Source organism: Micropterus dolomieu, linkage group LG21 (assembly GCF_021292245.1).
Source record: "Micropterus dolomieu isolate WLL.071019.BEF.003 ecotype Adirondacks linkage group LG21, ASM2129224v1, whole genome shotgun sequence".
In the NCBI taxonomy this organism is placed as follows: domain Eukaryota; kingdom Metazoa; phylum Chordata; class Actinopteri; order Centrarchiformes; family Centrarchidae; genus Micropterus; species Micropterus dolomieu.
The window spans coordinates 32263397-32280652 of NC_060170.1; the positions used below are offsets into that span (position 1 = coordinate 32263397).

General features: G+C 43.8%; 1 protein-coding gene across 9 annotated transcripts in view; it reads left to right on the plus strand.

The window, feature by feature from the left end:
• Positions 1-17256, plus strand: part of fbrsl1 (fibrosin-like 1) — a 270501-nt gene that overhangs the window by 240048 nt on the left and 13197 nt on the right. For 7 of the 9 annotated variants that reach the window (XM_046034076.1, XM_046034083.1, XM_046034077.1 and 4 more), the window contains 3 exons: positions 12973-13390; positions 14285-14544; positions 16869-17119. In XM_046034076.1, coding sequence (XP_045890032.1) covers positions 12973-13390; positions 14285-14544; positions 16869-17119 — 929 coding nt within the window. Of the gene's footprint in view, positions 1-12972; positions 13391-14284; positions 14545-16549; positions 16711-16868; positions 17120-17256 lie in introns of all 9 variants that reach the window. The other 2 variants (XM_046034084.1, XM_046034079.1) reach the window with 2 other exon arrangements.

The window sequence follows — 17256 nt, forward strand, 5'->3', positions numbered from 1 at the left end:
ATATAAGGGGGGAAAAAAGACGTCCTCTTCTCTTTCTTTCGGTGTGTTACCTGCGTGTTTGGCTGCAAGCAACACCATAAAAATATAAATTTTTTGCCACGATGTAGTTGCAAAAAGTATTGATTGAAGTGCTGGTTTGACTGGAGAAGTTTCGATTCTTTAAACTTTAAAGGTATTGAGTAGCGATACCCATCCCCACTTGCTTCTAACACCTCCTCACTTGTTACTGAGCTTGAACAGCAGCTCATGTGTTCCCCTGATTTAATTTAAATACTAAAAAGGTACAAACACTTAGCAGAATACAGAAGGCAGATTGGTTAGCTCTTACTTCAGGGAGAAATACTTTTTTGCAGAAAACCAAAAGATATGGCTTGTTTCTTTATTAATCTTTGGGTTATTACTGTTCACAGACATAGGACAGCTTATGAGCTGGCTGATTTGTTTTTGGAGAAAGGGGCTGATATTAATGCTCCCTTTATTGATAGTGCTAATGCTGTTTGTGCAGCCATCCCTGTTGGAGAGATGAAAATAAATAGGGGGAGCTCGGCGGAGATAAGACACGTGTTTAATTATTAATTGAGCCATTACTGACAGAGATTGCCTTTTTTGATTTAAAGCAGGAAGGCCTGCTTCAGGGACAGAAAAAGCAATTACAGAATTCCCAGCTTGCACCGCTGCTGCCCATCGTTTCACCATACGCTGAGAGAGAGGAGTGAAAGGAGACAAAACACTCTCACACACATACACTCACACTCATGTTGTTACACTGCGGTGTTCCATAAATTATTTTAATTCTTCTTCAATATTTATAGCGTTTTAAATTACGATTACATCATCATTTATTATTAATGAAGAGTGGCAAGCAGTCAAAGGGACCAAACCACATTCTCGCAATCCCTCTATGGCACCTTGAAAAGCTGACTGAAGGGAATTGTTTGGTTTTGTATGATTCAGGAAGTGATGCCAAACTGTACTCGCATTTACAGGCTGCCTGTTTTCAAATACACTCCTGATTTTCTATGCACAGCAATTAGTTGGCTTGTAAAATCATTGCTGATATGTCATGCTATCCCTGTGTGCACACAGTGGCCCCTTTAAAGCACTATTATGCCCATTAGAAAAGTTGCTGCTTTCTGAAGAGAGCCCAGTGTGGATGAAATATTAACGTAGCCCCTGTTTAGAGTATTGGGTCACTGCTGGTTGAGCTTCAATCTTGAAACAGAAACTCTGCTAGATAGTTAATGTTTTTCTCCCTCTTGTCTATGTTAGCCATTACCTGTCAGGACGTTTGACACCTGTCAGTCAGTCCTATCAGTCCCTGTCATCTGCGCCAGCGGGCCTGTGGGTGGTGATCAGCTATTGTGACAGAAAATGGGAGTCACATTGAAGGCTGCATGATTAGGCTCCATTGTGTGGCTCTGTGTTCATTGACTGAATATGGATTCAGCTTTAGCTGTGGAGAGGGAGCAATTACAAAATCGCTAAAGGCCATGACTGAGTTTTAGGATAAGTCGTTAGGGGCATACACAGGAGTTTGCTGCACTTTAACTGTACATCTTCAGTTTATAATGCCAAGGGTGTGTCATCAGGACAGCATAGAACAGCATATACAGAGGGTATAGTGTATAAGATAAAGTGACTATATTGAATTAGTTCAATGAGCATTACAGGACAGCCTTAACATCATCTGTAATACACAACAGAGGCTTTTCAGGTCAGGTTAAATAATAAAATGCCAGGTTACTACCATCCTGTCCTGCCATGCCCGTGATTCCCTTCACCTACTACACCTAGCCTACTCTACCATCAGCAACGGTGCACACCATGCTAGAAAAAAAGACACACGTGAATTTCTACTGTGACTTTGATCCAAAGGCTAACTCATTCTCATCTGTGCAGCCATTCATTGTAAGCACACAGCAGGGAGAATGCTGATTCCGGTGTTAAAAGCAGGTAACAGGATTACTGTAATCGAGGCAAAAGGTTAGGAAGATATTTTTTGACACGATGCATTTCAGTGGACAAAGAATTGCAGAGATAATTCAGTAAATGACTATTACGAGCAAAGAAATACCATTGACAGCAAACCTGCATATTGAACCCAACCCCTCTTAGCAGTAGTCTTACTGTGGTCTAGTTCACTAACTGCTCCATTATAAAATCAAGGTCTTAGCTTTGTGTAGGGAGCTGATGAAATCAGAGGGGAGACAAGGGAAAAGCTTTTTGGCAGATAAGCTGCACCTCTGGCAGGTAGCTGACCAACATGTAAAACACAGCTTGGGAAAGGGAGGCGCCATTGGCCTGAATGTATATAGGCTACTTGTTTTTTAGAGGGGGTAAAGTGAAGAATTTAGAAAGGATAACTCTAGAGAGGAGTAGCTCTCAACACATCTTCTGTCTAATCTTAATCCTCCTCCTCCTTCTCCAAAGGAGACGCAGCCAGCTGCAGTGTGGAAGGCATTTTCATTGTTTACTTGGGAGAATACATGACCAGCGTCTTATCACTACTGTCAGGCCTGAAATGTAAAGCGTGTCGCCTGTGATCACTTGCAGGTTTTCTTGTTTTTAATCCTTTATTCCAAGCCCCAGTCATTCTGCCAGGGAGAGTGGGTTTTTCCCCCCCGCCCTGCATTTGTTTGAAGATCCCAGTTCCCTGCTATGTGCGTTTTAAGCTCATCTGTGTTCAGCGGTTCAGAGCCAGTGTTGTTTGCAGATGAGGCTGTAACGCTCATTGACAAAGCCAGATGGTAGGCGATTGTGGCCAAACACGACGCTTGGATAATGTACAATCTCTGGCAAGGGGACAGTCGTCAGCCTAGATGGATATTACAAACATGCTTGTAATGGATTGGACATTTTGGGAAGCAGTTCACACAGGCTTATAAAGATGGTAAAAACCATCGCCAGGAACAGAACGGATGTAAAATGCTTCAGATTCCATGATGGACCAGGACATTCATGCATGAGAAGAATGTGCCAGAGAGGATTCTGGGGAGAAAGGAGATGAACCCAGGAAACAAGATCCCAAATCAAACCGATATGTCAGCCTGCCGTATAAAGTATTTTCCAAGTATTTCCAGATGGGTGGTCCTCTTCTGCTGTTTGTTCAGTATTTCTGTGCTCCGTACCTTTCCAGTGGTTGCATATTAGCGTCCATGTTTCTTTCAGTGACTTATCAGAGCCACTCTGTCTAGAAGCACTACCGCAGGTTTGGACTAGTACAGTATGTTTGACAGAGGGCTTGGTTTGGAGAGGTTTGCAATACATCCTAGCTATTGGCCTTGAACTCAAAGCAAAGCAGTAACCGACACGCACTGCTGAGAAAAGGTTTGTGTTTGGTCCTGTATTTCACTGGACATGAGTGCCATTAATTGTGCCAGTGTATGTCAACAGACAGGCGGTAATATGCTAAGACACAGGGGCCTGCATTTTGGCCATTTCAGGGTAGGAAAAAAAAAACCAACAACATGCACAGTGTGGTCTCCTCCAACATTCAAGCGGTCATCTGTTTGGCTGTTGTTTTTGGCTACCGGTGAATTCCCTGCACTGGGCCCTGGTGGTGGGGCCCCTAATGGCCTCTGACTGAATGTAATACCCCATTCAGCAGAGCCCGAGCTCCAGCCTCTCTGGCTGTTGGGTTAGTGCTGCTGTGTTGAGGAGTGAGCAGCAGGACTGGGATTTCACTGATGTTTGCTTTAGGAAGGAGCAAGAGAAATTGCTCCAATACCACATGACCCATGGAGAAGTGTGAACAGAGCACTAGCAGCAGCATTGACAAGGGTTCGACTGATATATGGTCTTGCTGATATTTTCTTTTAGTTAACATCAGTTTTTTTCAGCTCTATGTAATGAAGTTTGATTGATTACATGTATACTGTAGCACTAATCAGTACTGTACTCCATAACCTAAATTCAGGCATTTTGATTATATATCATGCATGTTGTAAATATTGGTATAGTAACTAGGAATGGGGTCAGTTTCAGTGTTCCCATCCACATTATGTCCAAGATTTATTTGTGTGTGAAATCTTTAAATACTTTATTGGCACAACAATATAATATTTATACATATTAGGTAGCATAACCAAAAGTATAACAAGACTTTTAGACTGTATGCTCAGTCTAAAACTATTGGCACAGATATCAACCTTGAAAGGACCACATCTGTTGTGGCCTAACAGTGACAAATTACTTCAAAATTGTGGCTTTCTGTGTTTTTGGAAAAGCTCTATATATGGCTATTGCTATCACTAATGATACAGATATTGACTTATCAATTGTTAAGTGCGGAGAAAAGTGCTGAAGTGCCCTGGGCTCCTTATCAGCTGCGGCACACTGTATTAGTGTGCTGGGTTGGCGTAGCACTGACCTAATCCTGGTAGCAGGTGCTACTGGAGCCGAGTTAGAGTGGACATGTTTTTCAGGGAGGATGAGCCATCTGGGTCTTGATACTTTATGGCGCTTAAAACACACTCTCAAGTGTGACACTCCTAACACTTACCTTTTAGCTGCACACAATAATCTAAGCGCTGGCTGCTAAAGGAAGAGAGGAGGCTTTCAGGAGAATTTACAGGGTTTGATGTGGTGTGGAGCCTCCGCTTCGACACGGATTCATGAAACAGTCAGACACACTTGGCGGTTTGATTTTGATTCCTCTAACTCTTTCAGTGTTGTTTTGTCATCTGAGGTCTGAAATATGTCGAGCAGAAAGAAAAGTGTGTTTGTTTTGTTTCTGTTTTTTTGCTTTCGTGCCAGCTTGCCTTGCTCGACACTTTTCTGGGGCCTTGTTTTGTTTTGTTTTTTTTCCTGGTGTAGTCTGTTTCATCTCACAAGTGATTTGGCTCGTTTCGGAGTCCAATTTCGCTCCTGTTTCACCGTGTATCCCCCTCTCCTCACAGTCATACACACATTCACACATTTCCCCTAACTGACGCGCCGCCTTCACACTCCAAACAAATCAATTCTTCGCTTGCCGCACTTGGAACGCCACAGTGAAATACGGCAGCTCATAGCAGCCCTGAAAACTTGCAGGCTGTTGTGAATGTTCCTTGTCCACTAAGGCTCGAGGAGGCCAGACCCAGATTCTCCTAGCTGCGTGTGTGTGTGTGTGTGTGTGATGTGTTGCCTCCCTGAATGTTTGGCTAGGGCTTAGAGTAGATGGGGGAAGACGGTGGTGGGTTTAGGTTAGCAGCTGCCACACAGGTCAGAATCCGGGCCTTGTCTCCATTAGTTTACCTGACAACTCCCTGCCCTCTGCTCCCCCTTTGCCTTATTAACTAACCTCGCTCTCCCTCTTTCTCCCGCAGTGTGGGTCACTTTATCCCTCTTTCTCTGTCATGCTCTCTCTAATCAAGAATGATGAATGGGGTGCAAGGAAGGACAGCAAATGTTTGCGAACCATATACACTCTCCAAGTGTCAACTTTTTTCCTGCAGTGGTTGAGAACATGCTGGTCGGGAGAGGGAGGGAAGGGATTTTGAGTAAGCTTTTGTGTGTGTTTGTCTAACTAAGCTCTTTATGAAAGCTATTTCAAACATCACCACCACGGTCCTCTAAGTGTGTCACCAGCCTTGACATGTAATTCCCCCCCCCCAAAAAAACCCTCACAACTAGTGTTTTTAAGTCTACTTCCAGAATCACAAGCTCTGACTGATGCAGAAATAAAAGCTTGTAGCTCATAAGAACACCGCTCTTTTGGCGTGAAGCCATTGGCAGGGGAAAATGCCAGCTCGAGTCTAGTCTTCAACAGCTGCTGGGTCTCCATCTGTAAGCCTAATTACCCAGCAGCACCCCAGGAGCGGCTCAGCAGCAGGATCCTCCTATAGAACAGACATTGATTACATCGGTGTGTCCATACCGGACAGTGTGTTTTCCCAGGGGTCTGTAGATATGTGGAACATAAGAACTAGCACTTTAATGCACACTCTGGGGTGCTATCTTTAAACAAATAGTCCACTAAGATCTTACCGTATTGCATCCACCCTTCTCATGAGGGAAATTTCAGTGTTTTACAGTGTATAAAATGGTGAATAAGAAATTCAGAATAGATTTTTTTTGGTAAAACAATGTTTTTGATAAGCTTACATGTACAATTAATATCAATAAATTATTAGTTGATTATTCAGTTTATTTAACTAAGCTTAGTCTATCTTAAACATTAGTCAACAGTAATTGTGATAGTGAAATAAGTAATTTACCAAGCTAAAAATGCAAATGCATTTGCTGGTTCTGTCTTCTCAAATGTGAGGATTTGAACTGTGTGTCAGAGAAAATATCTCTTGGGCTCTGTGAAATTATTTTTTACTTTTTAAATACGATGGAAATTACTTAAAGCTTTAATAGTGGATGTTTGTCTATTTTCTGTATTGACTGAAACATTTACACCAAAGATAACTAAATTTGTTAAAAAGTCATATTAAATGTATTTTTGGTGGAGTTTTGGGAGGTAAGCTTGGTGCAGTATATTTGCTGTGGCTGCATAAATTGGTATGATTATTTTAAGTTCATTTATTCTATAAAATTTTCTTTTATTTATTTATTTGTCCCAATGCAATGAAATTCCTGTGGCACGCTGTAACATACAATGGAGTCAGGATCAGCATAGTCAACATGTTAACATGACAAAAAGAACCACTGTGGTTGTTTGACAATCTAGCTTTCTGCCAGATGTTGATAAAGAGATATTTCTTTTTAGCTGTTGCCAGCTATAGAAGGCCACCACTTGCAAAGGCTAGCTGCCTCAGCATTCTTGGCTGTCAGAGGGTTTTATTTGACATTATGAAAATGGCTGCTGTATTTGTGTGAAGCAGGTGAGTAGCTCAGGCAGTGTCTAGGTATAAACTACAGCTTGTGATACTTAACGCCAACAAACCCCTGCATCTGCAAAACACTTAAGGAAACACGATATGTCCGCAAAGATGTTTGTCCTACACCTTTCATGGCACTAAATAACAACGGCTGCATAGTCAAAACAGTGAATGAGGTATGGCAAAAGGTTGGGAGCTGTCAGCTTCCGATTGTTGCTTTGCTTTCTGAGTGGGGATTGAAAATGGAGATGGAGGAGGAGGAAAAGGAAAAAACATGCAGGCTCTTTCAGCCCACTGTCATGCCACTTAGGATTTGTTGAAGGATTTCACCCAGCCATTTCCCTTCCATTGAGAAGTAATCAGTACGGCACTGAAAGATAATATTATATCCACTTAGAGGCATGTGGGCTTCATGCATGTTCATACATGAAATGAGGCTGGAAAGCAGTGCCTCTGTTTACATTGCTGAGCTCTCACTCCCTCCATTTCTGCTTGGACTTGAAGCTTCCTGGCAAAAGCTCCCTGTCTTTGTGTCTCTTATATCTCATTCTTTCTCCCTCTCTCTTTCTGTCCTACCTCCGTTTCTTCCATTATCCGTGGACTGTGAGCCAGTTGGTGGGCTAATAGAGGATGCTTTCCTGTGGGGCACCAAAGTGATGCTGTTCAGACGTTATGCAAGCTTAAGTAAAGCTGACACGCTGCTCAAGAACTACAGCCCACACTGAGCTCCACAGCAGCCCGTGGAGAGACTCTGAAAAGGTCTTAAAGGTATAGGAGACACAGGGAGGCTGCCACTGTCCTCCCACCGCTGTGCTGTGATGTGGGAAGCAGGAGTTAAGTCCTTTATTAGAAGTGGCAGGCGTTGTCTCCAGTCTCCTCGATAATTGCAGCACCACGTCCACTGCCGTAATCAATTGAGACAGCTGCTGCTGCGGCGTTCAAGTCCATCAGGCAGGCGTGTCATGCTAATTAATGAAATGATAAGGCTAGTGCTTGCAGCGTTGCACAAGTAACTCCTGGAGGCTCTCCTTTCTTTTCAACACAAAATGAATTCCTAAAGTTCAGATTGCCCCTCTATGTCCCTGCCTTTTGGCTGTCTGTCCACAGCTGCCTCGGGGTAAGAATGGTCACCAGGGTCTGTGATGGGTCAGGGACAGTGAAAGGGGTCAAATTCCGGGCTGGCAGGGTGGGCCGCGTCAGTGCAGCCATTAGACTTGATCTTTTCTGTTGAAAGTTCCAAGATGTCCACCCTTTTATTTAGGAGAGCCCAGTGGCACTGACCTTAGATGACCCGGCTGTGTTCATAAGAAGCTGAGACTGATGGCAGTCCCAGCACATGAGCTCTGCTATAAACAACTCTACAGGGGGATGGGCCCTGATGGAGATTTAGAGAAGAGCAGGGATGTGTGAGTGTGGAGGCGACTTGTTTCTCTGCAGCACAATATAACCAGGGATTAATGAAGGTTTAGTATTGCTTTAAGAGCACCACTGGACTGTATATGACATAAAAGGACAGTCAACATTTAGACCTCTGCCTTTCTCTCTCTCTCTTTCCTTGGAAGAAGTGCTCCACGTCATCTGCCTCCTATCCACAACATTGGCATATGTGCCATGAGAGGTGAATGGCATATGTGTCCTACACCATATGGCTGGTGTTTGAATTGTGATCCGATACGCGCAGGAAAAACTGATTCATCCCACAGCTTGAGCTGCCAGCTCTCTGAAATGAACATTAGGTTCTCAATTTATACCCAGGCTTTGACTGTAAACGTGTTACAGCTTAACACCCATTCCCATTCTGCTGCCATTCACTCCTTTTGTCAGCTGCAGTGAAGAGACAGAGAGACATAATTGAAACATGCCAGCTGTCCCCACTCTTTCACTATCTTGGCCAGCTTTCTCCTTGTCCACTCCCCCATTAACATCTCTGAGTGATTTGCAGAAACGCTGCCTTGGCTCCCCCTCGTCACCAGTTTGGAGATGCTCAAGGCAGATTAAATACTGTGAGGGAAAGCAAGCCATTGCAAATTTCTCCTGTGATTTTATTATTAGCACAATGATTCAACGCTACTCAGTCCTTCTGTTCCTCTCATACAAAATCACTTTGTTGAAATCACCCCACCTTTTTTTATGACTGAATACCTCACTGCAATGAAGTGTTGATTGGCAAGACTGCGGTTTCCTGCCTTCTGCCAGTATCTGTTATAGCCATCTTCCATAGTCACTCACTCGTGAGCTAAGCCTTGGCTCTGTGCAGATTGCTTGTCTAGAGAGGTACAAAAACCAAATCATTGTGAGCTCAACCGTCAAGAGCAGCAGAATATTCTGTCAACCAGAGCCAGCGGGAGATGGATCAAGTCAGCGTGCATCCTCACATACCTTCTGCATCCTCCAACGTCTTTCAGTAGATACGCCGCTTTATTTAAATATCTGTCTGTTCATGTCCTTATTTTATCAGTGCCCTGACTGTTTATGCTTTGGCAAAGCCATGAAGGGAGTGAACCGTAGTATTTGCCTAGGAAATGAGAACACCCAGTGGCCTTAAGCTTCTCTTAGCCCCCGACCCCCCTTGACACGGGGAGAATTTGCATGCCCTCGTATCTAATCTGAAAAGGCTTTTTGCATACAGGTTCTGTTTCCCTGGTTGTTGTATATACTGGCATCTTGTCTGCAGTGAGCAGGTAATTTATGTAACACACTTATTTGCATTCACAGCATTAGTTTGCTGAAGGTTTTAGTTGGAGGCCGAATTAGACTATTCTCTAGGGCCCTCGTCTCATTCATGAGGTCTTTGGGTCCATTTGCAGGTAGACAGGTGTGTGTTTAAAATAAAGTGGTTAAAAAAAACTTCAAAGTGAATGTTTATTAATGGCTACAGTTTTGCATCTCAAAGTATTAGAGAGCAAACGTGTGCAGTGCTGTCCTTCAGGGCTCCTGCATTGTGTTCTCGACATGTGTCAACAGACCATGCTTAAGAGGGATATCCCGGCTACAGCGAGGAGCCACATTATTCTTTTATTGAGGTCTGTTGGATGATGACAACCAGCCTATCCTAGTTCAGCTCAGGGCCAATCTATTCCAGACTGGTCCAAGCTGGGCCATCTGGCTGCGTAAAGGCCACATAGGACCAGATCAGTTCCAGCTCTCCAGATGTTCCACAGGGACAAACAGGGTCACAAGTGAAGGATATTGGAGGCAGGAACAGCTGTGTAGCGACACTGTGTTCACCCCAGACTCCCCGCTGGACACATCAGTCATGACCAGCGAATCCCAGAGGCCTGTGGTCCGTCTGCTACCTTAGTCCCTGTGTCCCTCCTCTGTCCACGCCTCCAATCATCAACCCCATATCACTGCAAATCTAGGCACGTGTGCACAGTGCAAGGCCTAATTCCCCTGAGTAAGCAGGGCCACAGGAACATCTATAAAAAGATCAATACTGGGATGAGATGTCATCTGGTGAGCAGACCTGCCAACACCCCCCTAGGGAATGTCCCTGTCCCACCGGTGCACTAACCCAGCTAACGGGAGAGGTGTCGGGATTGGCGGGGTGGAAGGGATGTTGGTGCCACCCCCCACCACGAGACTGCCCTCCAACCTGCCTGACTCACTCACACCATCTGCTCAGGTTTGCAGGGCAGGGCTTCAGGACAGCACATTTTTTGTACAGACACTCGTATGACATTTGTTTCACATGACTGCCTGTGGCTTGCCTACTGTTTTCCTCAGTATGTGATTGCAGGGAGTGTGTTCCATGTCCTGAGGAAAAGAAGAACAAAACCATGTCAAATTTGGCAGTTTGTTGAAATGCTTTAAACTTCAGTTGACAGTGGTGCGGTTTTGCGGCGGGGGGGGGGGGGGGGGGGGGGGTGGTGTTTGTTGAAAAACAGCATTGATTTTGCTACATATAGCCCTTAGGTGACATATGTCAGACAGGCATTCTTGTTATTCTTGTTATCACTGCGCGCTAGTTTGCACACAACATGGCTGCTGCTGAGAAAGAATGAAAAAGTAATCTATTAGATAAGGGTACTCAGTATTTTCTACCGTCAGTTGTTCACTGCTCTTGACAGCCTGTTTGATGCTAAAGAAGCTGGATGACCTGCAGTTTAAAAGACTATCAAACAATAACTCTATTTATACTGATATAACAGGAACACATCCTAACATGCTGATAAAGTATTTGAAATGATATACCTGTTTGCTTTCTCTAACAAATGTGGTCTGATTCTATCTTTGTGGTGCCTTTTTCTAAAATGAAGACATCTGGGCTGGAGTGTGTGTGTGTGTGTGTGTGTAATACGCCCACACTAAAAACTTTTTTTGTGTCCATGTTCTGTTGCATGCATTTGTGCATGTGTGTGCCTGAGCGTAAGTGTCTTAGCTTGCGGAGCGATTTTAATGAGGGATGGGTTGTTCTGAGCGGATACCTCCCTGCCTCCATTAGAGCCCATTAGAATCATCATTAAGATAACCCAGTGCTCGCTGTGGCCCTGGCTTCCCAGCATTAGAATTAGAAACCCCTCTCTCTGTCTCCTAGTGGTCGTAGTGAGACTTCCTTCAGTATCACTCGCCTCGCATTGTGTCTGGGAGAACAGGTTGCCACGGCAACATCACCCAACGGCGACATTTCGACTGTGGATATTTGCTCCTTTGCCTGTTTGTCTGTCTGTACCTTCAGTCTTCCTCTCTTTCTCTTTCGCTAGCAGGAACGAGAGCCTGACAGTTTAATCCGAATCCCAGACCCCTATAAATCAGGAGGTCTATATACTCCTGGACCCCGGAATTCATTAGAAAATCGTGACACCTTAGCCAGCCCCAGTTCTCCCGTAAAACGCAAGGAGCGAGGGAGGGGGAGCGCAACAAATAAAAAAATAAAAGCTCTGCCCTGCCTTTTTATTGGTCTTTTTATGGGTGTTAGGATCCTTGAAAGATTAAGCAGGCTGTTAATAGGGACTGGATATTCCATTAGTGGGCTGCATGTCGAGTTCTCACTGGCTTGACAGCAGCTCCCGGCTCTTCTCATTTTTTGTTACCGTCGAGAGTGCCCATGGAGCTTTTTTAATTGAGGCGGTAGTAAGCCTTCTGACTGAAGTACTGGTGCATCTTAGCTGTAGATTAGAGCTGCTTAGAGAGCGGCTGTCTTCTCTCTTCCTCTGTCTCTATCTTTCTCTATCCGGGTGTGAACATTTTCTTTCTCTGATGTTTCTTTGCATGCGATGTGTCTGTGCTTAAAACGTATTCCACCGCTACCAGCTTTAATGAATTCAGAAGCTATAGCAGTGTTTCAGCTGTTGTAGTTAATGGTAACACTACCATCTCCTCAAACTCCATTTCTTTGTGGACTATTTTGCTTTTCTTTTTACTCTGAGAGAAGTTTGATATTGTCAGATGTCTTTTCTTTTTCATTAAGTGCTTTGAGATTCTTTGTGTGAAAGGTGTCGAGATGCGGCAATTTTTGCCCCTTTCATTTTCCTGTTACAACAGAATATAATTACTGTCATTAAATTGCAACAGCCTAAGTATGAAAAGTCGTTGTTCAGTGGAATGCTGATTATAAAAGCTTCTTGTCTGTTGAAAAAGACCCCTGATGAATGGTAAAGACAAAGTGGTCGAGTTCAGAGTGCTTTGCTGTGGTTTCCCAAATCCCCTGAAAGATCAGGAAGGGAGGATAGCAAGGCGCAGTGGCAGAGAGGCCAAGATAAGGGGCCACGATCTCCCTTCACAGCACAATTGAAACATAATTATTTCATGCCAGATTGTGTGCTCAGCAAAGCCCTGAATAGGGGCCGACATTTAACTTTAATTAGCTGTGATTTATTCATACTGACTGGATTGCGGGAAGAAATTGGATCATCTGATTATAGTCAAGCATGAAAATGACCTGATTAAACACTTAATGGAACCTAGGGAGAGCGAAACAAGAGGAACCTTGGGCAGAAGACATTGGGACAACATTTTAATGGAGGGAAAGGAGCTATGTCATACTCATCATCATCAATAGCAAAGAGCTACCTCTGTATGGCTATTATCTGATTTAGGAATAAGGTAGTTTTAAATCAAACCAGGAAATTGGTTGACATCTGACATGGCCAATACATAATTTACACTTTTCAGAAAGGGGTCTACAAATTTTCTTCTTACATTTTGCTGTTTCTTTCCTTCTCAGGTGTGCCAACGAATGAGAGTCCCGAGTCCAAGACTTGTAGCTCAGCCAAAGTATCAGGGCTCCAGCGCAGCCAGGAGCAGAGCAACAGTGAGGTGCCCTTTACGCCTCCCGTGCCCAGCCCCACCCCGGCATCGGCGCCTACGGGCTCCCCTGCCCCCGCTGCAGCGGCGGCCCCCCTTGAGCCCCCTAGGACGCACCTCCCCACCCCGCCTCCTCTCAGTGTCAAAAAGGAGCAGCAACCTCCGCCCCCTGTCCCTACCCCTCCCCTGTTGAGGGCACCACCCCACCCCCAGCCCCACCCTCCTCAACAACACTTGCACCAGGAGCCCCGTGTTCTTCCGCCCCCACAGCACCACGCACGGCCAGTAATCGGCCACCAGGTGCATCACCCACTATACAACAGCCTTCACGACATCAGGTAGGTTGTTACCTGGGCATGTTTGGTTGCAGGTGTACGGACGTACAAGATAGGAGGAATTTGTGTTCAATTTAAAATGACCATTACTAAGAATTAGCTGTGTAAACCAGACAACACAAAAAAAACACACTTCTGAGTATACTCAAGCTAGAACTTTAACACACTGATGCTGTGTTGGGGGCACGTTTCATCTTCACTTGGTCAACTAAAGAACGTCAGTGTAAGACCACTAGAAATGTCAGTGCCAACAATATGGGAAGAAACTGTGTATCTGGGGAGCTGTGTTGATTTTGTTTCACCTTTTGTACCCGACACGTTACATTGCAGCCACTTTCCTTTAATGTGATCCTGCCAGTTTAGTGGCGACGGTGATAAAATAAACTGCAGCAATTTCCACATTAATATAATGTCGTCGAATGCGACAAGTCACTGTACAATTCTATATTCTACACAATATTGACTATCTCATGCAGATATTGATTTTCTGACACACAAACTTGCAATAAGAGCTGTCAGATTTACTGTTTTTCATTGTGCAACACACCGTTACGTGTAACACATTCACATATTTCCCTTTTCGGCTCATCTGCCCTCACCTTTTTTTTTTATTTCAATTTAAGAAGTTTTATTGGAAAATCATTCTTGTGTTGTCAAAGCAAAGTGTCAAACATTATCAGTACAGCTGAACTGACACTGAGCTAGAAACAAAGCAATGGAAGACATATATGTATATATAACTATAACTAATGCACATGAAAATATCCCATGTAAACAAGCTTTCCCTGAATGTATGACACCGCTGCATTCTGACTCAACACTTAATAAAATAAAGTATATTTTCATTTGCATTATTACAATAATCGTTTTTTCCTTTGTTTCCCATTACATCTTCAGCCACAGCAGCAGTCCAGTGGGGCTTCCCAAACAGCACTTGCCCCCATCCCCTCACCACCACCTCAGTGGGCTCCCGTCCTCGGCCCCCGCCTTGCCTCTGTCCATAGCTAATCTCTCTACCTCGCACTATTCCTCCCTACGGAGCCCGGCCCATCGCCATCCGGCCATGTTTGCAACCCCAGCCACACTGCCGCCACCACCGACCTTACCAACCAACAGTTTAGTGGTGCCAGGGCACCCCGCCGGCACCCCCTACCCAGGTAAAGCCGCGCACCTCACATGCTAGATGGTTCCACCAGTGCAGACACACAAACTCCTAGGACACATGGTAGCTTTAGAAGGACCAAGACTCCCTTGTCCTTTAATTAGTTAGTTAGTTAATTATTCTTGATTTAAGGAGTTAGTTAGTTAGTAAAATAACAAAATGCTGCAAATTGTGGCAGTATTTATTATAATAATCTCTGACCTTTCTCATAACACATGTAGTTGCATCTTTGAATATTAATGTGTGATAGTAAACATATACACTCTAGACGCTGTTATAACAGTTTGGATAGTGAGGTATCCATTTTATATTCCAGGGTCTGTTTTATGTTCAGTTGTTCTAGATTTGCCTGCCTCTGCATGCCTCTGCATGTATCCATGTTACAATTACAATTCTAAAGAACTGACATATGTATAGAATACTACTGTAGTATAATACTGTAGTATTCTTCATATGTCCGTTTCTTTTCTTTGAATAGTAAGTCTCCACTTAGTGTGCATTGGTACAGTACCAATGCACACTAAGTGGAGACTTACTATCATAAAATGTGTTATATGGTATTGAAACTAGTCGGGTGTTCATATTTGATTTGCTGATCTGGTAAGTGCTCATTTATTACATTTTTTTACTTAGTTGTCCTTTGATATACTGCACAGTACAGTATATCAAAGCAAATATTCTTTATATCTCTAAGGATGCATGAGATCATTTCTTTTCATTGCTAAATGTATGTAGCTTTATTTCCTCCTTTTCCTGATTTTATACATGGAACAGTGACGTACTTTGATGTTAAAAGAAAACATTTATTACTGCTTCGATAAACAAGGACTTTATCTTGAAAAGATTGCTTCTAATATTCCTTTTATGGTTCCAGTTTTTAAAAATACATTTTTAAGAGTCAGTTTTCTATGTGCCTATGCACTAGTGAATACTAAGAAATATTTTTGCCTCAATCTCAAAAGTACATGAGACACTAAAGCTCGTAACAACCCAGTAATCCAGTTAAAGCTGGGTTAGGCAACGAAACTAGCAAGCTAAGAAGCAAGATGTTGAAAGTATTCAACCTAAAAAATCCCGCCCACTCCCTTAAGGCCTCCCTCCAAAGCCCCTTCCCAAAAACACATGTTCATATGTGCACAAGCAGAGTGCACTCAGGTAGGCAAGTAGACAGGCGGCCAGCCAATCATTTCATTCGGACCAAATTGATTGGCTGTACAGTCCTGCGACCATTCATTGATTTCTCTTGTGTGTCAGAGCGTTTGATTTATTGATTGCTGTCAAGATAAAGAGAATTTCTTTCTTAAAAAGTCAGCATATATTTTTATTGATCTGGCTGTAAAGATCAGGAATGCAGTCCAGTTAGTGCAGCAGCCACAGATACCTCAAATAACCTCATCAATAATTTGAAAAGACGTAAAAAGAGACTCACAAGCAAATCATCCTTGTGCAGCTCAGAAATAAATCTGATTTAATTGTAAAAGGCAATAGTATTCTGCATCTCACAGAAATCACATTCTCTAATATTAGGTATTATTTTCATTGGTGGAGGACATCAATTTCTAAGATGGACTGTATTTAAATTAGCTTAGAAATTTTAAAAAGGGGCGATGACGTCAATGTACACGTCACTGGAAAACTGTGAGCTAACAACTGGACAGTCATCACAGCTGGAGACCTCTTGAGCGAACTGAAAGCAGCACTTAAACAGTCACATGTTGAAAAATGGGGCACTCAGTCAGCAATCTGATGCACCCCCAACAACCAGAATTATGTTTTCTCCTGCCAACAATATGTGATTTGTAACGATTTGATAATATGTTCAACAATTACATCAAGAAAAGCAATTTCATGCTGCAGTAGTAGGAAACAAATGTCTCCAGCGATGATGGGTGTCTCCAAAATATGTAATAAATATGCCAGTTGTGCATTGACTTTCTAATAGAGGGCAAGAGTGTGTGTGTTTTCTGCTGGGATGACTCTTGGTTCTCTCTTGTCTTTAGATACCAGTCTGTTGATATCATTCAACCAACCAATCATGTATTGCCAGCCTCATTCGGGGATTCTGATTGGCACATTGTCACAGGCAACTCTCTTACCACCACCAATGAGTCCCCACGTAGAAAACCCTCACAGCATGAGCTGGAGAAACAGAGAATGCCAGGTGACTATTTTCTTTCTTCTCTTCTACCCTTGTTGTGAAGACTGACTGGGCGTCCGTGCCTTTTTTTTCTTGTGTCCCCCCCTTCCCTCTCCCCACCCCCTTTTGTTTTGTTTTGTTTTTTTGGTTTTTTTGGTTTTCCTCGCTCTCCTTTCTTGCAGAGCATGACCTCCTGAGGCAGGAGCTGAACAACCGCTTCCTGGTTCAGAGTTCAGAGCGGGGCCGGGGGCCTTCCGCCTCGCCGCTGGCCCCCGTGTCACTCCTGAGGGCTGAGTTTCACCAACACCAGCACATGCACCAGCACCAACACACCCACCAGCACACCTTCACGCCCTTCCCTGCCAGTCTGCCCCCGGCCGCCATCCTCACCCCGCCCACCGCACCCCCCATGGTGCGTACCCAAGCCAGAAATGTGAGGATAAGTAAAAACAAAAAGCTCCCGTAACTTCCCACCCACCCACCTGTCACCCCTCCAAGTCTCCTCTTCAATCAATACCTCCCCTTTTTTTTTTTTTTTTTACCCCGGAAATTCACCAAATATCTCCCCGT